The 24253-nt window shown below is 38.1% G+C and overlaps 2 protein-coding genes across 2 annotated transcripts in view; both read right to left on the minus strand.

Annotated features, from left to right (window-relative positions):
• The window catches only part of LOC139937496 (uncharacterized), a 28151-nt gene extending 25890 nt beyond the window's left edge, over positions 1 to 2261 (minus strand). The window contains exon 1 of the mRNA XM_071932651.1: positions 1953 to 2261. The gene's annotated coding sequence lies outside the window, so the exon portion shown is untranslated. The remainder of the gene's footprint in view (positions 1 to 1952) is intronic.
• A 929-nt stretch (positions 2262 to 3190) lies between these two features.
• LOC139937874 (fumarylacetoacetase-like) lies at positions 3191 to 17521 on the minus strand. The gene is made up of 13 exons (XM_071933247.1): positions 17129 to 17521; positions 16076 to 16171; positions 15244 to 15354; positions 14623 to 14744; positions 13409 to 13549; positions 12420 to 12517; positions 11797 to 11849; positions 10305 to 10404; positions 7762 to 7892; positions 7117 to 7239; positions 6245 to 6346; positions 5519 to 5636; positions 3191 to 4237 (listed from the first exon to the last, which is right to left on the minus strand). The coding sequence occupies exons 2-13, from the start codon at positions 16154 to 16156 to the stop codon at positions 4155 to 4157; spliced, it is 1263 nt and encodes a 420-aa protein (XP_071789348.1). The 5' UTR covers positions 16157 to 16171; positions 17129 to 17521; the 3' UTR covers positions 3191 to 4154.
• Between the last annotated feature and the right edge of the window lie 6732 nt (positions 17522 to 24253).

Genomic DNA, 24253 nt, shown 5'->3' on the forward strand with positions numbered 1-24253 from the left:
ACTCACTGTCTGTATTTTCATCAGGCTTAAAAGATCATGCTGAGAATAAAGTTTCCTGTCGTAGGTTAAGCTCAAACATTTATAAAAATGATTAATTTTTGGCATAAATCACTAATGCAATATTATGCCAACAACCAAATGAGAAACATCATCCAACCTCTAAATTTCAAAACAAATTATTATCTGCTCGATTGAGTTTCATTCTCCTTTAGTCACTAGATCGATCATGTGATGTGGTTGCTATTTGGGACAAAAAATTTATTTTTTAAATGAATTTTTATTTTTTTTATTAACGGCAGACTGTAAAAATTCTGATAAACGGTATAAATAATATGTCTACATTAGAGAGAAAATAATAACAGATTGGTTTCTTACTCAGGTACCCAAACATTGCTGGTCTGAAATGGGGGAAAACAATTGTTTTGAAGTGTTTGTGCTTCAAGGGGGTTGGGGTGTTTTACTGTCATGCCTAATTGTGATATCTCCGGGTTCTAGTAGCCATATGTCTTGGGACAAAAATGTAACTAAATTTGTTTTTAATAGTAAATGAATGAGATTTTTGATTTATTTTGCATGCCATACTAGCTTCTGAATATTCAATAAAATACCAACCAATGAAAGGTTTGAAAACATATAACGTCGCTCCAATGTCGTACATATGGATTAGCAACGTAAATAGTGGATCATCTCTCGCAATAGAAAAACAAAACTTTTAAGATTTCAACACACGATGAAGTGTAAGTGTCATTGTAAAAAGGTTGGATCTTCCTTGCTCTATGGTTGGATAGATGATTTAAAAAAAATGTTTTTCTGTTATCCTACTGAAAACACATACACCAGATACATGATAGCTACTCCTAACCTAGCCCTGGCAGCCTTACATTTTCGTATTGTACTACAGTGACATCCTGGATATCAGGGCCCATTTCTGGGGCGGAAAATTTTCAAAGCTTCATAACTCAAATCTTACCTGCGAGAAAGCACCAAGTTCAACAGATTCACATTCCATGGCAGCATATATTTTTCTTCGGCTGGGTTTTGATCGTCAGTTATTCTTCACAAATCCGTCATTTTCATGAAATAACGCAGCTCCCAACGTTAAGGAATTCACATTTTTGGTCGTACTCTCACAGTCTGCCCTGTGTACGCAAGACGCGCAAATATTGCGTTGCGTTTGCGTGGTAACGCTGTGCAGTCAAGATACGGTGACCAAGAATTAATGCGTCTTGCATCATGCGTCTCCCTTGCGAATGTACACGCATACGCACACACGCATATGAGGCCCAAAACCCACCACAGAAATATTTATGCTGTCATGGAATGTAAATCTGTTGAAATAAGTGGCTTGTTGCAGGTAAGATTTGAGTTATGAAGCTTTGAACTGGGCTATAAACGTGGTATAAAAGTTCTAGCACTAGCAGTAATCTAATTCTACCTCCATGACCATGGTACAACGTACATGTAAAACTATCTCCATGAATACTTACTTACTTACATACTTACGATTTATGGTAGTTGCGATAACGTAACCCTCCTACCTGCCGACGTTATCGCAACTAGATTGATGGGAGAAATTGTATGCAAGTAAGTTTTTATGGTCATTAACTTGTGGACAACTTTACCAAGTTGTACACCCTGCCTTCAATTCAAGTTCAATTCAACAATAACTCACCATCTCTCAGTCTCACATCACATAATAATAATAGTCATAATCGTCATAGTCATGATCATGATCATCATACATTCTTCTATTCTTTAATTTTTTTTTTTTTTTTATAAATTGTTTTGAATTATTCCTTTATTATTCCTTATTTATATATGCATATTATTATAAGTTACAATGGCACTGGACACAATTGCATTGGTTATTACTCAAATAGTTATTATCATTACATTATGGTGTTACCTTAAAACCTTTCTATGTTATAATTAATATTAGCATACAAACTTACTTGGTAACGAGCATGAGAGCTGTCAGTGATGGTATTAACATTGTGAGAAACGGCTACCTCGGTCTGCCCTCGTGTTTGACTTTGAGAAAGAGAAAAGAGGGTACCGTAACTAACGGGCGTAAGTTCTCACTCAAATATTAAAAGACTTCGGCCTGAAGCTTTAATTTAGGCATTAGCTGCCTCGCCGTCGGGAGGAGGGTTACGTTGTCGCAACTATTTAGGCATCTAAAATTTGTGCAACAAGAGTGTTATCAGCCAGTCATGGAATGAAACTCAACTAACTTTTAGTGTGCGACTGACTCGGCATGACAGCAGCCATCACAACACTAAACAATAACAACCAAGAGAGGGCGCTATACCGAATATAGACTACCGACTTTTGCAAACCACTAGCACTGTTATTCTTTATCATTACTCTCTTGCAACTTTGATGACCAATTAATTACGAGTCAAAATTTTCACAGATTTGTTATTTTATGCATATGTTGGGATGCAGCAAGTGAGAATACTGGTCTTTAACAACATTACCAAATGCTGATTGTAGGCCTACCCAAAAGAAGAAGACAAGATAAAAAAAGACTGAGACATTGTTAAATCAAAATCCTTTTTTGTCCATATAGTTTGCCCTGTAGGCCTATACCAAGTATTCTGATTATGTCCAGTGTCGATCACTTTCCTTGAGTACCGAAAGCTTTTTCTAATATAAAACACAATGTCCACAGATTTACATTATAAACTTACACAATTTAAAGATAACGAATAGAAGAAAGCTTAAAGTAGTTGCTGAGATGCTGTACTTTTTGAGAAATGAGTAAAAAAATGTCATGAAAATATATTTTTTACATGCTAAAATAATGGTCAACTCATGATCACCGAGACAAAAATTATTTTCATGACATTATTTTACTCATTTCTCAAAAACTACAGCACCTCAGCAAATAATATTTTCAGGTTTATATACCATCATTATCTTCAGGACTGTGTAAGTTTAATGTAAGTCCGTGTTAAACATGAATATAATTCACACAATCGAAGTGTGGCAAGCAACTCAGATCACAAGTGATATGATCATTAAGCATAACTAGTCGTTTGTCGACCCATATCGAAAAAAGAAAAAAAAAATACATTTGAAAAGAACACGTTTTAATGCTGTAAAACCCCAAGTTGATACCAATTCTTTTGTCTGAAGTTTTGAAAGTAGAAACACCAAGAGAGTACGAGATAACAAAACTGAGAAATATGAGGAAGTGTAAAGTTGAGTTGTTTATTGAACATTGCCACCTGTACATAAACTTGATATAACAAAAATATTGGAATATAATATATATAATGGAAATATAATGTCTTTATTTTTTATAAATTTCCTCTAGAATACATGCACAATGCTTATGTTATTGCTTAATGCTATTATGTTTACAACGAAGAACAGAAGAAAACCTACATTTCATAAAAAATAACATAAAAAGCACTCCATAAAATGAACCAAAAAACGCAAGTAAACTTGACAATATCCTATTGCCCAATTACACTTAATGCTAAACAAAACAGGGTCTACAGCTACAGGTAGTGACCACCAAAACATAAGATACTGCATGTAAAAGCAATAAGCAGAAAATAACAAACAGATTGTAAAACTCTGGTAATAATAAAAGATTAAAAGAGGTTTACAGTAAAATCAATGAACAAATGACCCTTAATTTCAATACAGCTCATAAAAACACTAGACACTATTGGTAATTACTCAAAATAACTGTTAGCATAAAAACTTACTTGGTAACAGGCAATGGAGAGCCGTTGATAGTATAAAACATTGAGAGAAACGGCTCCCTCTAAAGTAACGACAACATTGTTTTTGAGAAAGAAGAAATTTCTCACTAAACTAATTGAACATAAAACCTCACATAAAACCTCAGCTGAGGTCTCGAATTCAAGGGATCTGAAAGCACACAACTTGTGCGACAAGGTTTTTTTTTTCTTCCTTTATTCTCTCGCAACTTCGATGACCAATTGAGTTCAAATTTTCACAAGTTTATTTTTTATGCATATTTTGATGAGATACACCAAGAGAGAAGACTTGTCTTTTGACAATTACCAAAGGTGTCTTCTTTAAACAGAACAAAACAAAGAAAACAGGTCAAGTTAATTGGCATTCACGATTCTCAGAATTCTGCTGGCAAGTTTTTCAGGACCTCTCTCCGCGACTCACTGCATAGGATTGATGGCAGGGAGAACTTTTCCTGTGCAGGTTCCGAAGCCAACTCTATAACCATCACCCTGGCAGTAACCTGAGAGAAACAAAATATACAAATACTTAATAAAAGTAAAAACTTGGTTCTTACATATAGCGCTATATCAAACCTGATGGGCATAGTATTAAATTGCTCAGTAATTTTTTTCCTACAAAAATCTATGGAGCTAAGTTTTGAAGTATGAGGCTTATTCCTGGTAGCACCCTGTAATGGTTTACAAGGTGATGTGGCGCAATATGCAATATCGACCAGCCAGGAACACCGGGGCGAGCCCCTTCTCTTTACAATAAGTGCACTGGGTTCTTTTGTGTGCATTACACAACACAAGGGATCCACGGCTTTATGCCCCATCTGAAGGACGCAGCAACAATGGTTAATGTCTTAAACCCACACTCTACTGAACAGAAACACCAAAGCTTGAGTATGGTGCTCTTATCTGCTCGGCCAAAACACGTCACGTGATGGAACTTTCAATTCAGTTATGAGGCTGATTCCTGCCTCTTTCAAAAGTTGAAGATTTCATCCAGATTGGTTCTGGTTTCTTCCCTGCCTTTCACCCCTGTGGACCCTGGTTTAGATACCAGGGCCCAATTTCATAGAGCTGCTAAGCACAAAAGTTTGCTAAGCATGAAATTTATTCGTTGATAAAAACAGGATTACCAACCAAATTTCTATTTGTTGCATATTGCTTGTTGCTGGTATTCATGTGGAAAGTTGATTGGTAATCCTGTTTTTATCAAGGAAGAAATTTTATGCTTAGCAAATTTGTGTGCTTAGCAGCTCTATGAAATTGGGCCCAGGACCACAGCCTTGCACTGGGCATGCTCGGTGAGATTCCCTTTTTAAGGTTTTCCTCCCACATCTAAAACTTAATTTCCATTTTGGTAGGTCTCTTAGGGTTTATCACCAGAAAGCAGCGTTGTTTTAACAGAGGCTTTTTTTCTGAAGACAAGGCAAGTCGCAAGTCATCTTTGCCCAAGTCAAGTCACATCACCAGTCATTTTTGCTCAAGTCACAATGATATTTTCACAAGTCAAGTCAAGTCACAAGAACAATTTTTGCAAGTCAAGTCACAAGACAAGTCAAATCAAAAGTCAAATTTTGTAAGTCAAGCCACAAGTCACACAATGTCCAGAAATAAGCTCAATTTCTCCCAAAGTCAGGTCAAGCCACAAGTCGATGAAGATGGCGACTCAAGCCCAAGTCATTGACTCAAGTAAACACACACTGCTAGAAAGGTACATGGTTTTATTATACTAAGATTTTTTAATAATAATTTAATGAAAAGGAAATGGTGACTTCACTCCTTTATCTTACCAGTCAGTATAACTTCATCCTTGTCCTCAAGGAACTTGCGTGTAATTCCGTTACCTAGAGCCACTTCCCTGGTACCCTTCCAGCAGAGCTCAACCATTGAGCCAAGGGAGTCATCCGTCTGATGAGGAGAAACAAAAATGGCAAACACATTTAAAGGCAGTGGACACTATTGGTAATTACTCAAAATATTGATTAGCACAAAACCTTACTTGGTACTGAGTAAGTGGGAGAGGTTGATGGTATAAAACATTGTGAGAAACGACTCCCTCTGAAGTGACGGAGTTTTTGAGAAATAAGTAATTTTCCACGAATTTGATTTCGAGACCTCAGAATTAGATTTTGAGGTCTCGAAATCAAGCATCTGAAAGAGCAAAGCACACAACTTCGTGTGACAAGGGAGTTTTTTCGTTTTTTCGTTAATATCTCGCAATTTCGACGACCAATTGAGCTCAAATTACCACAGGTTTGTTATTTTATGCATATGTTGAGATACACCAAGTGAGAAGACTGGTCTTTGACAATTACCAACAATGTCCAGGTCTTTAAGCTGTGTTCCAATAGGACTTTTTCTTCCGCTGTCACGCGGAAAGTTACCGTGACTGGCTTTGGTCAATGGTATAATTCTACCGTGGGTTTTGCACATCCTTGGGGGAAAATGACAATCCAATTCAGTGTGCAACAATAGTGCACGATTGCTCCTCCATAATAAATGTGTGTGATACTTACTGGGCCACTGATGGTTCCTGACGCAAGAAGGTCCCCTGGCCTCATGTTGCATCCTGTGATAGAATGATGGGCTAATTGTTGCTTCATGGACCAGTACATGTCCTAAATAACGCAAAAGGGAAAACAAAGTTGAGGATGTTTTTATCAAGAACATACACGTTTAGCAGAGTTGACGCAGGTACCTACTGCACCTCCTGTTGCAGCATTCACAAACAAACACAATTGAAACTTGAATCTCTAAAACTCGCTGATTTCTTAACAGCGAGGGGCATTTCAGATAAAATAATTTTTGCAGGATGCATTACCAAAACAAAGCTTTCAGATAAAAAAAAAAACAAAATTATTGGTCATTCAAAAAGTATGACACTCCTTTTAAAGGCACTCCATTGCTCATTACCAAGTAAGTTTTATGCTAACAATTTTGAGTAATTACCGAGTGTCCACTGTCTAGTTCCTTTATGTGTTATAACTACACAAAACTTGGGGTCATTACAAAAGTACCTTAAAGACAAAGGACACTATTAGTTATTGTCAAAGACCAGTCTTCTCACTTGGTGTATCACTACATATACATAAAATAACCAACCTGTGAAAATTCGAGCTCAATTGGTCGTCGAAGTTGCGAGATAATAATGAAAGAAAAACACTCTTGTCACACGAAGTTGTCTCGAAATCAAATTCATGGAAAATTACTTATTTCTCGAAAACTACGTCACTTCAGAGGTCGATGTTTCTCACAATGTTTACCATCAACCTCTCCCTATTACTTGTTACCAAGTAAGGTTTACGCTAACAAATATTTTGAGTAATTACATGTACCAATAGTGTCCACTGCCTTTAAAGACAAAGTGAGAAGTTGGTTAGGAATTTACCTTGAAGTTTGTTTGGCAGATCGTCACAGGTCCATTGGTTCCATCTGCAGAGATGGCAGCTGCAAGGTTGATGTCAAAGTTGAAGTTGTCTTTGTGTTGTAGATACGGAAGAGGCTTAACGTCCTGTGCCAAAAGAATAACAAAACTAGTTATAGTTGGTTTTTATACCGCGCTTTTCACACCCCAAGGGCATCTTAAAGCGCTCCAACACATTACCCCGGGCAACTGGACCATTTCATTTACTACTTAAACCCTCTCAGCTCCCTGAGGAGTATACAGCCTGTGCTACAAATATGCGCTACTCAGCTAAAACAATCACAAGAACCCATCTCGCCCTCACAGGTACCCATTTACCCCTGGGTGGAGAGAAACAATTACAGTTAAGTGTCTTGCTCAAGAAAACAAGTGTTCACGACTGTCGAACCCACATTCTGCTGAACAGAATCACCAGAGCTTGAGTTCCGTGCTCTTATCCGCTCTGCCAGTCCACAATAATATTGCATTCTTACATAGCGCTTTATTCACGGTAGCGAGGCTGGGGTTGAGTTTAACATATTATGTTGAAACAATGGCATTTTGAGAAAAAAGCCCATCAAGCTTTAATCATGGGTGGGTCCCAATCATTACACGACAAGATGACCTTACTTGGTTGACATTTGGGACTGCGAATGAAGCAAGAGCCTCCATGGTGACGACCCAGGGTGCTATTGTGGTTCCAAGATTCTTGGCCAGGAAGGGTCCAAGAGGAACGTATTCCCACTTCTGGATGTCACGAGCTACAACAGAAAAAAAATAATGATTACACTTATTTTATACAAATATTGACTGCTTCGAGTGCTATGGTTAAAACTATGACTCCCGAGGTGATCCCCGTAGCGTTCTGTTTTCCCGAGGCGAAGCCGAGGCAAAATAGAACGCTCCGGGGATCACCGAGGGAGTCATAGTTTTTAACCATTGCACGAGTAAAAGCAGTTAATATTTGTTTTATAACACCCCAAACATTTCTAAATACTGTACTATTATTATTAAGTTACAGACCTGAATGCTACATGTACAATCCACGGACGACGCGAATACATTGCAAACACTTTTGCTGAGTGTGTTGCATGTCGTGTCGTGCAATCCGAAATGGTTACAGACTATTAATTTATCATACTCGTACACGCAACGGACGTCTGGGTACTGCAAGCCGTGTGCTAGTCTGTCGGACTAGCGCACGGCGCCATGTGCTAGTCTTCGGACTAGCGCATGGCAAACCGACGGCCGTCGTGTAGCAAAACTAAGACATGTCATGTGATGCGCTCTAAACCAATGAGCAGGCAGAATCTTTGCAAGGGGTGTTATAAAGCGCTTTATCACACCACTCATTTTTTCAAATCACTCATTATTGGTTTTTAACAGGTTGATCAGAGCTAGGATTTGACTTTTGAGAGACCCTTTTATGCAGACCTTCTAATGGTTAACATGGTGCAGCAGCACATTCAGTAGCCACTACAAGGAACTCTGGGGCAAAGTTCTTCTATTTACTTTGCGGGTAACTGGGTTCTTTAAAGTCACCTGGAAGTGGTATTTTTTCAAAATAAAGCTTTTGTCACTAATATATGTGTTTTGATGAGTGGAATGTGAATAAGTAGTTAACTAAGGTTTTAAACAATCAGTTTTTATGTTATTTACAAATTTAAGAGTAGACCCCGACCCGAGAGGGCGCTGTTTGTGACGTCAATCGAGGCAGACTTTGCCTGTAATGCGTAGAGTAAACACAATTGCAAAGTACATGTACGGACCAAGTCGTGAGTTTGTACGTTTCCAAAAAAATAAAAAATATTTTTTCTGGCAATGCCGACCAGGTGTATTGCTGCTGAATGCAGAAAAACACTTTTTGAAATGCACCAACTCACAACTTGGACGTACATGTACTTTGCACGTGTGTTAACTATATGCATTGCAGGCAAAGTCTGCCTCGATTGACGTCACAAAAGGGGTAGGTGGAGTCAGCCCCCAAACAACTTTATATATTTTTTAAACATATAAATCGTGACAAACAATTACTAAAAAAACTGTTTTATATATACTCTTATGTTTGAAAGAAAACAAATTCTATTTCCAGGTGACTTTAAAGCCATTGGACACTTTCGGTAAACAGTGTTGTCCAAAGGCCCACACTTCGTGTATCACAACTTATATATAAAATAACAAACCTGTGAAAATTTAGGCTCAATCGGTCATCGGAGTCGGGGGAGAAAATAATGGGGAAAACCCACCCTTGTTTCCGCACGTGTCGCCGTGTCATGACATGTGTTTAAAATAAATCCGTAATTGTCGACAGCGAGAATTGATAATTGTTTTAATGTTTTCATGGAACAATATTTCAAGAGAAGTCTTTCACCATGACCTTCTGTAAACTCTGTAAGTTATTTGTAAATCTGTGAATTTTAATTTTTTTTCTGTTCCGAAAGTGTCCAATGGCTTTAAAGGCAGTGGACACTATTGGTATTTACTCAAAATACTTATTAGCATAAAACCTTACTTGGTAACGAGTAATGGGGAGAGGTTGATAGTATAAAACATTGTGAGAAACGGCTCCCTCTGAAGTAATGTGGTTTTCGAAAAAGAAGTAATTTTCTTTAAGCAAGACACTTAATCATTGTTGCTTCGTTCCTTCGGATGGGACAGGAAGCCACAGGTCCTATGTGTTGTATAAAGCATGTTTAAAGACACTGGACACTATTGGTAATTGTCAAACACTAGCCTTCTTACTTGCTGTATCTCAACATATGCATAAAAAACACCTGTGAAAATTTGAGCTCAATCGGTCATCGTAGTTGCGAGGTAATAATGAAAGTAAAAACACCATTGTCGAACGAAGATGTGCGTTTCAAATCCTTGATTTTGAGACCTCAAATTCTAAATCTGAGGCCTCGAAATCACATTCATTGAAAATTACTTCTTTCTCGAAAACTATGTTACTTCAGAGGGAGCTGTTTCTCACAATGTTTTATACCATCAACAGCTCCCCATTACTCGTTACCAAGAAAGGTTTTATGCTAATAATTATTCTGAGTAATTACCAATAGTGTCCACTGCCTTTAACAGAAGAAAAGAAAACACCTAATCTTATATTTGCATCCCTGTGGAGATGTTTTTGGAGACGTATCAGGCCCATGGGGTTATCTGTAAACATTACTCACCACTCCAGTCATTCATGAGAGTCATTCCGAAGATGTGATCCTGGGCTTTAGTGACCGGTATAGGTTCTCCCAAGTCGTTACCAGGTCCAACAAAGAAAGCCTGTCCAATAATCAAAAGGTTTAAATTTGGTAATCACTCTTCAAATAAATGGCACCAAAAAGAGTCAAGCGATCATTTAAACCTACTGTAATCCAAACTTATAATTGATTTAAAGGGAAGGTACAAGTTTGGTAAATACTCAAAACAGATATTAACTTAAAAAAAACTGACTTTGGTAACAAGCAATGGGGAGCTGTTGATAGTATAAAACATTGTGATAAATGGCTCCCTCTGAAGTAGCATAGGTTTTGAAATAGAGGTAATTTCTCACTAAAATAATAAAAGACTTCTAGGTAGAAGTCTTTTATTCCTATCTGAAAGCACACAAATTCGTCCAACAAGGGTGTTTTTTCTTTCATAATTTTCTCCCAACTCCGATGACCAATTGAGCTCAAATTTTCACAGGTTTGTTATTTTATGCATATGTTGAGATACACCAAGTGAGAACACTGGTCTTTGACAATTCCCAATAGTGTACCTTCCCTTTAACTTATAAATGTATATATCCTTACTTAGTTTTCTCTGCTGATTTCATCCGTCTTTGGATCTGTTTTGTTTGTATGTCTACTGTTTTATAGTTTAATATCTGTATTAATGTAACACAAGAACACCCCCAGCAGTTCGGGCTTAACGAGTGTACCTGTTTTATGTGTTTGGGGCTCACATTTACAAGCTTTGCTTCTTAGTGAGCTCCCCATATCATAAGTGTATTTATTTCTACCTGGTTTAAAGGCAGTGGACACTATTGGTAATTACTCAAGATAATTATCAGCATAAAACCTCACTTGGTAAAGAGTAATGGGGAGAGGTTGATAATATAAAACATTGTGAGAAACGGCTCCCTCTGAAGTGGCGTAGTTTTTGAGACAGAATTAATTTTCCACGAATTTGATTTCAAGACCTCAAGTTTAGAATTTGAGGTCGTGAAATCAAGCATCTGAAAGCACACAACTTTGTGTGACAAGGGTGTTTTTTATTTCATTCATATCTCGCAACTTCAACGACCAATTGAGCTCAAATTTTCACAGGTTTATTATTTTATGCATGAGATGTTGAGATACACCAAGTGAGAAGACTGGTTTTTGACAATTACCAACTGTATTATTTGGACATGTACATATTATTGCCTGTATTACATTTTGTTACTGTGGAAACAATAAACCTTGAACATTGAACGGTAGTTTTTCCAAGTACATGAAGCATAAAGCATTTTGAGAACACTGATACCACCAAACATGTGGGTTAAGGTTTTGTGACAGTGATGTAATGACTGGGTATAGTATTCTATTTTTAGTCCTGATCCCATCCTAGAAAGTGCGTTGACATCTGTTTCATGGGCGGATTGAAATCGGTAGAAATTGTGAAAATAACTCCTTTTATATTATACATTACCATTTCCAATTCAAAGTCCATCAGTCTACAAGGGCCAAATGTTGGAGACTTGCCTAAATAGAGAGAATAAACAAAAGTAATTAAGTTTTCTTCGTACTTAACTTTTTTATTACTTCTTAACACCATTGTTTAAAGGTTTTGGGTACTTTTTGTAGGACCACAAAACACGAATGTCCATAGGTTTAAACTAAACTTACACGGTTTAACGATAATTATAGAAAGCTTCCCTTAAAATGTTACTTGCTAAGTTGCTGTAGTTTTTGAAAATGTAAAACAATTTCACAAAAATTATTTTAGCATAATAATTTGAGTACAACGGATCTACGCGACTCTCCTGAAAACATTGCTCTGTAAGTTTTGCCTTTTTCTCAAACACCTGGGGACTAATGAAGCTGTAACTTCTGCAGATAAATTAATTACATACATCTTTATACACAGTGAGTAGAGATTCAGTTCATGGCCAAAAACTTGATGTACATGTACAAAAGGTAGCAAAACCATTATAAGGATGCTTTAACAGACCTAAAGCTCATAAATCATACCACTCAAAACAGTGAATCAATACATACGAGCTAACCTTTAACCAAACCCCCCTATACTTTGAGAATACCAAGAGTACTTACTTTCATCAAAGCATGTCTGACCGTAGGGACGTCTGATTGGTGTGCCCGAGACGACCACTGATGAGGCGCGTCCATGGTAACCAGCTGGAAGATGCTTCCTACAAAACAGAGACACAGTTTTTCCTCAAAAGAAAGTTGAGAAGAAGAGGAGAGAAACTCGGCTGTTCAAAAAGTGAATCGGGAAGGGACGTGTCTGATTTACAACTAAGGATCAAGTTCATTTAGTTGCTAAGCCGACAAGCTTGGCTAAGCACAAACGGCTTAGAACCCAAACTGTTGTGATTGTCTGTAAATGATATCCTATTTTTGTAGGAAATAGAGACACCCCTTCCCCATCCCTTAAAAATAAATTTGCAAATACATCTGAAGTTTTAAAGGGAGTGCTTACCTTTGGTGATTACTCTTAAAACTGACGACCATGAACCATAGAGTTATATATATAAGAACTAGAGGGCGCACTGGCCTATATACGTGGCCCGGCATGCGCGAATGCGGTCATTTTTCCAAGTTGACAAAACAGCATTGCACACTGTGTGTTAGTGCGGCCATTTTGTAAGTTGACAAAACAGCATCCCGTAGCGTTCAATAAACACAAACTCTAACAAGTACTTCACATTCAACACGCGTACACAATGGCGCGCGTGTCTCCTTGTGGTCCCGTCGCGTTTGTGCAAGCAGCATCACCAGTGCGCCCTCTAGTTCTAAATATAACTCTATGCCATGAACATTTCACAGTAACCATCCCAAGGCGTTTTACATTAGTACCCAGGGGTGGTTTTCACAAAAGAGTTAAGACTAGTCTTATCTCGAGTTAGGATGAGTTCTCAAAAACTGCATTACTTCAGAGGGAGCCGTTTTCACAATGTTTTTAACAATCAACAGCTCTCCACTGCTCATAATAGTTACCAAGTAAATTTTTATGCTGCTAACAATTTTGAGTAATTATCAACAGTGTCCAGTGCCTTTAAAGACCTTGCCGAGTAACTTACCAGTTTGGCGCAAGTTCATTACCCTTTTCCATGAACATTTTGCCAACATTTACAGAATGATGAAGGGAAGAAGTGAAGTCAGTATAGTCTCCGATCTTAGCTGGGAGGTGCATGACAGCTTGACTCTGAGGCACAAAGGCTCTGAAATAAACAGACATACAAGCAAAATAAAAGAATCAAGAATGGTGTGTTGACAAACACAAATGCCCCACTAAGATTAATCTCATTATTTAGTTATTGCTTGGACAACTTTTCTTTTGTTTAAGCCAGGCAGGGCCAAATTTCATCTTCCGATGCTTACACGCTTACACCTTAGACATTTTTTCTGCTACAGTAAGCACGAAACTTTGGTTACCCTTAAGCAGCAAGTATGAACTGGGCTTATAGGGAAAATACACGTTTGGTAATTACTCAAAACGCATATTAACTGAAAAACTGACTTGGTAATGAGCATTGGGGAGCTGTTGATAGTGTAAAACATTGTGTGAAACGGCTCCCTCTGAAGTAGCATAGATTTTGAGAAAGAGGTAATTTCTCACTAAATAATAAAAGACTTCTAGCCAGATGTCTTTTATTCCTATGTGAAAGCACACAAGTTCGTCCAACAAGGGTGTTGTTTCTCTCAACATTTTCTCGCAACTTCGATGACCAATTTACATGTAGCTCAAATTTTCACAGGATTGTTATTTTACGCTTATGTTGGGATACACCAAGTAAGAAGACTGGTCTTTGACAATTACCAAACGTGTACCTTCCCTTTAAAGGCATTGGATACTATTGGTAATTGTCAAAGACTAGCCTTCACAGTATCTCAACACATGCATAAAATAACTAACCTGTGAAAATTTGAGCTCAATCGGTCATCAAAGTTGGGAGATAATAATGAAAAAAGAAAACACCCTGGTCACACGAAGTTGTGTCCGTTTAGATGGTTGATTTCGAGACCTCAAGTTCTAAATCTTAGGTCTCTAAATCAAATTCGTGGAAAATAACTTCTTTCTTGAAAACTATGGCACTTCAGAGGGAGCCGTTTCTCACAACGTTTTATACCATCAACCTCTCCCCATTACTCGTCGCCAAGAAAGGTTTTAAGCTAATAATTTTTTTGAGCAATTACCAGTGTCCACTGCCTTTAAGTCTACTGGCCTCACACTAAGACCACTGGCCTCGGGCCTGCAGTCCAGTGCAAACTTCAAGTGCTGTATTGTCTTTACCTTCCTCTAAGCTCAGCATTGTCTCTAAGAGTAGGATCATCAGCAGACAGAATCTTCTGCAAGGTCTGACGAGCTTCCTTCCAGACAGGTGGGCCGAGACCCATCAGGTCGTTAAGGACAGGCTAAAAGTCACATAAACATCAACATTCTGATGGTTACCAAACAAGGTTATTAAGAAAGAATTGGCAAGGAACACAATGTAGATACACAAAAAGAGCTGTCCTATGACAAGAACAGCTTTAAAGGGACTGGACAGCTTTGGTAATTGTCAAAGGCCAGTAATTCTCACTTCAAGTTGGTGTATCCCAACAAAGATACGTACATGTATGCATTAAACATAATAAATCTGTGAAAAACTGGACGCAATTGGTCATCGAAGTTGCAAGAAAACATTGAGAGATAAAACACCCTTATTGCAAATTTGTGTGCAAGGGGCATTTAATTGAAGAAGTTGTAAGTTTGTTATGGAATCTTGCAGAGGGCACCCATCAGCAAAAGCACAGGGCACCACTGCAGTGGATGTGGGTGCTGTGTGTGGATTATTTCAAGGCCTGCCATTCACCTGTGTATCACACTTCAACCACATTGAGTTTGCCACTACAGCGACGTTAGTAATGATACCTTGTCAAAGACATCTCTGCATTCAGACAGGTGGGGTCCATCGAAGAGCTCATTAACAACAGATAGATCCAACACCTGATCCCCGATGGCAACACCAATTCGATGTTGTGCCTATTTTTACATCAAGAGAAAGCAGTTATAATGACAACCATGATTTAAATGACACATTTACATGCTCTCTTTAAAAATCTATTCTTCATAAAGTCTCAAATCTTGTGGTCTGTTTGGTGGTGTACAGGATTAGCGATGGTTGTTTGACATGTCTCATGAAGATGGAAACATTTCTCTATCCTGCCACCACGTTTTCATTGGTTATTTAATAATTCACGAGTATCAATTTTATACTCAGATAAAATAATATTCTTTTTGAAAAAAAAAAAAGAGTGAATAAACGGTGGCAGGATACAGAAACTTTAAAACATCACACTATCTTTACTGAAAAAAATCGTAGTACTTCACGCATAGTTTTGTGGAAAAAACACAATTCAAATCAACTGCTATTGAAAGTGGTGGGGAATGGGATGAAAGATAGATCTTTATCTACACTGGTAGGCCTACTCAGCAAAGGTCCATTTTCTTGTAAAAGCTGAGGTGAAGACTATGTGTGCGTGAAACGTGGAAAGTTGTGCTTAGTAAATAAGTGCAAGTAAAAACAACACTAGTTGGAACTAATGTGTGACCTGAAGATGATCACTGATGGAGCGGTGATCATGACGTCTGCAGGGAGTGCATTCCAAAGTCTGATTGTATTGTGTAATTGTTGCAGTAGTCAGTTTCATTCACTGTCTTTAGTTTCAGTCAGGGTATTGTATTCTCTTTTGTTTCCACTTACGTTCTCGGCAGTTGAGAAGACTCCGTAAGGAAGATTCTGAATTGGGAAGTCACAGGTTTGATCGTATTTGATAAAAGACATTTTTGGTCATGAATCCTGAAGACAATGTCACAAAAAAATATAAAAAAATAAATACCAGCAAGAATTATTCACTGAACTGCTCGATTTACTAATTGACTTCTGATTTTTTTTTTACTACACGTTGATATGTCGTGACCAAGCAGTTAAGACTCGGAGCACCGAACTCTTCATTGTTTAATCAGCAGAGTGTGGGGTTCGATGTCCGCTACAGTCGTGACACTTGTGTCCTTAAAAGGCACTATGGGGTCGATTTCTCAAAGCACTAGTCCTAGGAGATAGTAACAATGATATATGGCTAGTCCTAAGTTAGGACGAGTAACTCGTCTGTTGTTACTTGAGATATAAGACCAGTCTTAAACTCTTTGCGAAATCCACCCCTGGACAACTTTGGAATAATAAAGACGTGTTCTAACTTGGTCACCCCAACATGTAGACCTAGTTTTACTTGGGCTCTGTCACGTCTGTACTCCTTTTTTCGAAACTTGTCAATATATCGGTCATACTGACAAATTTCGTAGGTACCCAAACATGAATAAAATAATTAAATCTGTGAACATTGTTACTCAAAAAAGTGGTCCAATGGAAGTTGCAAGAGAAAAGTGAAAAAAGAAAAAAAAAAACTTTTCTTGCACAAAAATATGTGTTCTTTCAGACGCTTAAACAAATATTAAAAGATTCACTGAAGTCTTCAGGCCTGAAGCCTTTTATTTATTTGAGTAAATTAAGAATTTACCTCTTTCTCAAAAACTATATAATTTGAATATTATCTTATTGTTACTTCAGTTAGTCCTGGACTTCTTTTCTAACTAGATTCCTAAAAGATATAATAAGAATTATTATATTTATAATAATTACTAACACTAACAGTAACACTAAACAACAACAACAACAACAACAACAACAAAGAGGGCTGTTTCTCAATTTGATTGAGCAATCATGAAGAAATGAAGAAAGAAACTAGAAAGGTATTACGCCAAGAATTATGGTAGATGCTTGTTCTCAAATACTGCAAAGGACTGGAACTAGCTCAACACTGTTATTGGTACTGGTAGGTAGGACCATGCAGGACCATGGATGGTTGGTAGGACGTCGATCGTCAGAGTCGGCCACTGTCGCAACGGAAAAGTCCAACCTGGGTGCGGCGTACACTCAATAGCGCATGTGTAGTGCCCATGTGTAACCTCCATGGTGTAACTATTAATAGAGCTCCTCGACCTGACCTCATATTGAGCGCCCAAAAGGAGCTGTTCCTACCTCCATTTATGATTTATGTCATGTCAAGATCAAGATCAAAGGCTCAAACTTTTGGAGCTCATTGCTATCTGAAGTTGTTTGTGTGTGCCGCGCCATGCCACCCCACTGCCACTAAACTGGCAGCATCAGTCCTCCGCCATCCCATCACATCATATCACACAACAAACAGTTTATTTACCACTGAGGGGGGAGTAGGGCGCCCTCGGCTGGATGGCAAAATAATGTTGTTTATCATTAAATTTTTTGCCTGATCCGCTATGCTGAGCACTTATGGGGTATGTGCATTTTGATTGTTCATTGCAATGCCACATGAGACAATTTGCAGGCAACCAATTCCATGCAATGTCCATAAAGGAAAGGCAGTCATTCATATAATTTTATCTTGGGGATTGTAATAATATTAAGTCATATCGTTTGAATTTGTTTTACTCCGGGTGCTTCCAAAGTGTTGATTTTGTTGCTGCTGCAGTTGGTTGCCTCCAAGTCCCACAAAAGTTGCCTCGTGCGACACGGGCCCCCTGGCAACGTCAATGCATGACGTACATACTCAATGCAAGAAAACCATCCCTGAGGCAACTGTCTGTTCTCCATGGAAGTCAACATCTTTTAGTCGCTTCAACTATAGAAGAATTCCTAAAGCACCGGAAATGCCCAGTATTGATTGTGTGACTGTTTACTTGGCACAAGGAGTTACACAGGCTTACCCGTTACAGTCAATTTACAGACTTTAGTGTAGGAGGCTTTGAAATGACACTGTGTGCTTACCTGCGGTGACTTGAACCAGAGATTGAAATAAGATTGTTTGATGCAAATGTTTGCTTTTAAGGGTGCCGTTTATTGGGTTTACCTTGAGTAGGCTATTTCATCATTGGCATCGAAAGGTCACCAGGTGAGCAGCATCAGACAAAGTGGAAGGTCACCGGGGCAAAACTTGTTCGGGAGTTTTAAATTGACATCTCTACAATTTTTATTTTAGCATGGAAAACTCAGCTGATCAGAAACACCAGAGTTTGAATCCAGTGCTCTTTATACCACGACATGCCACATCTTTCATTAAACTAACGAAAAAGAGGTTTCTCATGCTGGATGTACATCAATTCGTATTATTTCGGTGAGGGAAATACCAGCCCTGTTTATTGGGGAGGCGTTCTGATGCGCATTGGATGTTATGTTAAAAACATGTCTTTTATACAATATTGAACAAAACTCCATTTAGTAGGTCGATTGTGAACAAGAAGGGAATGAAACTTTATTATGCGGAAAAGGGACGTATAGGTCTAATAGAGTGTCAATTAGTGTTGTAGTCAAGACCGGTACACCAGAGACCAAGAAAGACCAAGACCAGCAAATCCAAGCCCTTGCCTCAGAACAGTTTTAACAACCCGCACTCCTTTTTTTTGGGGGGGGGGGTGGGGGCAACTCAGGTTGTTTTCGACTACTACTGGTTTAGAAATCGATAAATCAAGGATTTCATGCTCTTTTCTTGGTATTTTAGAAAGACCCTGGTTAACTAGTCATTGATTAATGGCCAAAGTGAAGGGTCAACAAGGAAAAACCCTCACCCCACAAACCAACAGTAATCTGTGTGTTAATCGATATAGTGTTCCCCTATTGGCGGGTATATTGCCCAATCTTCCAGGGATGATTTGCGGGTTTATTATAACATGGAAAGGTTTGCGGTAACCTTAAAGGCAGTGGACACTATTGGTAATTGTCAAAGACTAGCCTTCACAGTTGGTGTATCTCAACATATGCATAAAATAACAAGCCTGTGAAAATTTGAGCTCAATCGGTCATCGAACTTGCGAGATAATAATGAAAGAAAAAATACACTTGTCACACGAAGTTGTGCGCGTTTAGATTCTAAACTTGAGGTCTCGAAATCAAATTCGTGGAAAATTACTTCTTTCTCGAAAACTATGGCACTTCAGAGGAAGCCATTTCTCACAATGTTTTATACCATCAACCTCTCCCCATTACTCGTCACCAAAAAAGGTTCTACGCTAATAATTATTTTGAGTAATTACCAATAGTGTCCACTGCCTTTAACACATGACTATCTCTAATGAGTTGGAGTGGTTCTGAAAAGAACCGATGGTTTCAACTCGACGTTTCGATCAGTATGCTCTGATCGTCTTCTGGAGAAAGGTTTATTATAGCTCACTTTCCGAGAATGTTCAAAATTGGCGGTTTAACAATTTATATTATAGATACATGTGATTATACTTGCTGGGCCGGTAGAAAATGGTCTTTTGAGAACTTGTCTAGCTTTATTATTCTAGTAAACGCGGAGTAGATTTTTCGGGAAATCGGGAGGATTCTCAGTAAAAGAGCTTTAAACTACCATGCAACTGACTTAGCGTTGGGCATGGGCCAAGTCACACGAGGTAAATTTTGCTGGCGACCCGAGGCAACCAAACGCAATTGCAATGCATGCTATAAAGGACACTTAATAGTAGCACACGTGTTACTTTTCATACAATGTCTAACGATCCCAAATGTGTGAATAGTCAAAATGTGAATGACTTCTCTTCTTAAAGATTCTCTAGAATTGGTTGCCTGTATTAACTTGCCTCATGTGACATGACCCTTATATAGAGGTGAGACTTTTTTTCTCCGTTGCAAGAGTTTGTTTTGAGTGGTTAAAGCCGTGGTTGTGATGCAACACTCCCAAACCAGTTTGCATTACTGTTGCATTGGCAAATAAATATTGGTCTCTGTTCATTTAGAAGATGAAACAATGCCCATTGCATGACCACTATGGCATCGATAACTGAAGCCTCTTTATTTAAAAATTCATTCATTTAATGTGTATCTTAAAGACACTGGACACCTTTGGTAACAGTCATAGACCTGTCTTCTCACTCATGGTGTATTTCAACATATGCACAAAATAACAAACCTGTGACAATTTGAACTCAATTGGTCTTCGAAGTTGCGAGATAATAATGGAAGAAAAAACACCATTGTCACACGAAGTTGTGTGCTTTCAGATGCTTGATATTTGTTTTCCCTTGTTTCTCGAAAGCTACGTTACTTCAGAGAGACCCGTTTCTCACAATGTTTTATATTATCAACAGCTCCACATTGATAGTTAACAAGTTAATTTTTATGCTAACAGTTGTTTTTAGTAATTACCAATAATTATAAAGTACCCAATGCCTATAACAATTATTGAAATAATTTATGCTAACTGTTGCTAGGTCTCACTTCGTGGAATCGTCTCGGTGACTGCAGTGACTGCAACCTTGCGTTTTGTACAGTTTCATTATTGTCTCTCGGGGAGGAACAAACTCTCCCAGACAGCAGACCTCGTTAAGTACAAAACTTCACCCCTTCTCAATGTCATGCCGATAAAAGCAACTGTTCCGACAAGGCAACACAATTAAAAAGCCCGTGCAACTAATAGTTTTAGAGATGGGACTAATTATCTCGAAGCGGTTGAATCAGTTGCAAAACAACAACCGCCAAAACAGTATGCACTGACAAGTTGCTCTCTGTTAATATTAAGAACGGGAAACAATGCCCGTTGTATCATATGACATCGATAACTGAAGCCTCTACTTCTAAAAACTCCATACATGAAGGCCAGCAGTTGCAAGGTTCCACTTCTTGGAATCTTCCAGGGGACTGCAACCTTGTATTTTGTACAGTTTCATTCTTGTCTCTCGGAAGGAACAAACTCTCCCAACAGACAGCAGCACTCCTTAAGAATTACCACTTTATTTTTGGCAAACAGAATTATTGTTAATCAATAGTCTTTTTAACGAGGTAGCAAAGATGGTTTGAATTTACCTGGAAATGAGCCTTTACATCACCCTGTCTTCTTTGTCGTACCACCAGACTGCATTATCAATAATTAATGCCGATTCTCGGGGTGCGAGACTTGTGTTCCATTGGTCCACGTTTCTTGTCTGCATAATAATCAATATATTTAGATATCAACTTAAGTTTGATATTTTGTGATAAATTTGGAACAGACTGCTTTATTCTCAATGTGTATGTAGGCAGACAGCATGCCTTACAGACAACAGACACCAAACCTCCTCAAGAAATATTTCTTTATTTTGCAGCAATGGGCAAACAGAATTATTGTTAATCAATGGTCTTTTTAACGAGGTATCAAAGATGGTTTGGTGACAATATTTTACCTGGAAATGAGCCTTACATCACACTGTCTTGTTTGTCGTACCATCAGACTGCATTACCAATAATTAATGCCGATTCTCGAGGTTCGTTGTCCAATGGTCCTCGTTTCTTGTCTGCATAATAATCAATATTATTCAGATACCAACTTAAGTTTGACATTTTTTGATAAATTTTGAACAGACTGCTTTATTCTCAATGTGTATATAGGCAGACAGCATGCCTTACAGACAACAGACAACAAACCTCCTCAAGAAATATTTCTTTATTTTGCAGCAATGGACAAACAGAATTATTGTTAATCAATGGTCTTTTTAACGAGGTAGCAAAGATGGTTTGGTGACAATATTTTACCTGGAAATGAGCCTTTACATCACACTGTCTTGTTTGTCGTACCACCAGACTGCATATCACGAGTTATTTATTCATGAATGGGAATCAAAGTGTGTTGAATCGGTTTTCAACAAGTGGTTTAAACCCGCCGAGGCCTGGTTCTTGATATTAATTTAAAATTATCGAGAACCAGGCCTCGGCGGGTTTAAACCACTAGTTAAAACCTCTTCACCACACATTGATTCCCTAAATAAACCACAAGGGATATACTGACTCGGATAAACTAACAAGTCAGTTTCCTTTGTGGTTTATTGTTTGATATCTAAAATCAAAAGTTGCACCCCTAAAAGGCACTGGACACTATTGTAATTACTCAAAATAATTGTTAATGGAAAGCGGTTGATAATTAAACACATTTTGAGAAACGGCTCCCTCTGAAGAAACGTAATTTTTGAGAAAGAAAGTCATTTTCAACTAAAATATTTGAATTTGATTTTGCGACAATCAGAATTAGATTTTGAGGTCCCGAAATCAAGCATCGACTATGAAAGCACACAACTTCGTGTGACAAGGGTGTTTTTTGTCTTCCATTATTATCTCGCAACTTCGACGAATAATTGAGTTCAAATATTCACAGGTTTGTTATCTTATACATTATGTTGAGATAAACCAAGTGAGAAGACTGGTCTTTGACAATTACCAAAGGTGTCCAGTGTCTTTAAATAACGTGAGACCATGGGAGCCGCTTCCCTGTGGCTACATGGCAGTATTGGTTGTATGGCTTCTCACTGGCTGTTCCGAACAAAGATTTTAGCAAAATAAGGAGACCGCCTTGGCCGAGTGCGGCCACGTTGAGTCGAGATCGTAGGTTCAAACTTCGCTCCAGTGACTTTGTCTTTGTTTTATCCTAAATAACTGTTGTTGATAGTGTGGTTGTTGGGTCGTGGGACATACCATAAAATTATTTCGCCCAACTTTCAAATGAGATAGCTCGATACTGCGTCCTTGCCCTACATTGCGCACTCTGCTTTGCCATTACGTGGTATTAGAGGTTATAACAGGTCTTCATTTGACCACTTTTGAGTCGTTAAATGATAATGTATATTAAAATACAATCTCATTCAAGTTGATAAGATTTCAAATCGGTATATCAACATAATCAATCCAGCAACGCAAACTGTTTGGAAGATTGTGCTGCTGTTGACCGTGTTGTGGCTTTTAAAAATAATGTCATAAACATTCTTCGGATTTTTGTTTTTGTTGTATGAGGTGCGAACAAACTTTAAGCTTGCAGGGTCACTCATCTTCATTTCATGGCAGCTTTCATTAAATACAATTTATTTTCATATTTAAAGGATACACGTTTGGCAATTGCAAAGACCAGTCTTCTCATTGGTGTATCCCACCATAAGCATAACATAACAAGCCTGTGAAAGTTTGAGCTTATATAACTGGTCATCGAAGCTGCGAGAAAATGATGAGAGAAAAAACACCCTTGTAAGACGAATAAGTGTGCTTTCAGAAAGGAACACAATAACCTCTTTCTCAAAATCTATGCTACTTCAGAGGGAGCCGTTTCTCACAATGTTTTATACTATCAACAGCTTTCCAATGCAGTTGTCGAGAAAGAAGTAATTTTCCACGAATTTGATTTCGTGACCTCAAGTTTAGAATTTGAGCTCTCGAAATCAAGCATCTGAAAGCACACAACTTCGTGTGACAAGAGTGTTTTTTCTTTTATTATTATCTCGCAACTTCGATGACCGATTGAGCTCAAATTTTCACAGGTTTGTTATTTTACGCATATGTTGAGATACACGAACTGTGAAGACTAGTCTTTCACAATTACCAATTGTGTCCACTGTCTTTAAAGAATTCCATTGACACTTTTCGAAAGTTTACGAACGCCCGAGTATAGGCTTGTGTACCCTTTCTCTATGGTCAACAAATCTTAATCAAAGCAATGATTCACCCTATCCGATATTGCAAAGGAGCACATTTCCCACTTTACATTACTCAGTCATGGTCATATTTGTTTATATAATGTTAAATATAGCTGGCTAGTGCCTATAATACACAAAAGAAGAAGTCCTAAAATCCATCCAATGTGAGCCCGTGGCCAACGCGATGTTATTTCATAGAGCAGCAATTGTCACTATTTGAACTGCAAACAGTAACCGAATCATAGCCGCTGATGAGCCACTTTGTGTTCATTGTAAAAGGAACAAATAGCTGTTTATTAAAGTCAATAAATACAGTGTTATCCTTCTTCATGGCACTGCTCTTTTTTTGCTTAAATCGATAGAGAGACCTTTTTATGGTACCTTTTCGACAAAGCCATTGTGACGGATAGCATGCATGAGT

The sequence above is a fragment of the Asterias amurensis genome, chromosome 5 (assembly GCF_032118995.1).
Source record: "Asterias amurensis chromosome 5, ASM3211899v1".
NCBI lineage: Eukaryota > Metazoa > Echinodermata > Asteroidea > Forcipulatida > Asteriidae > Asterias > Asterias amurensis.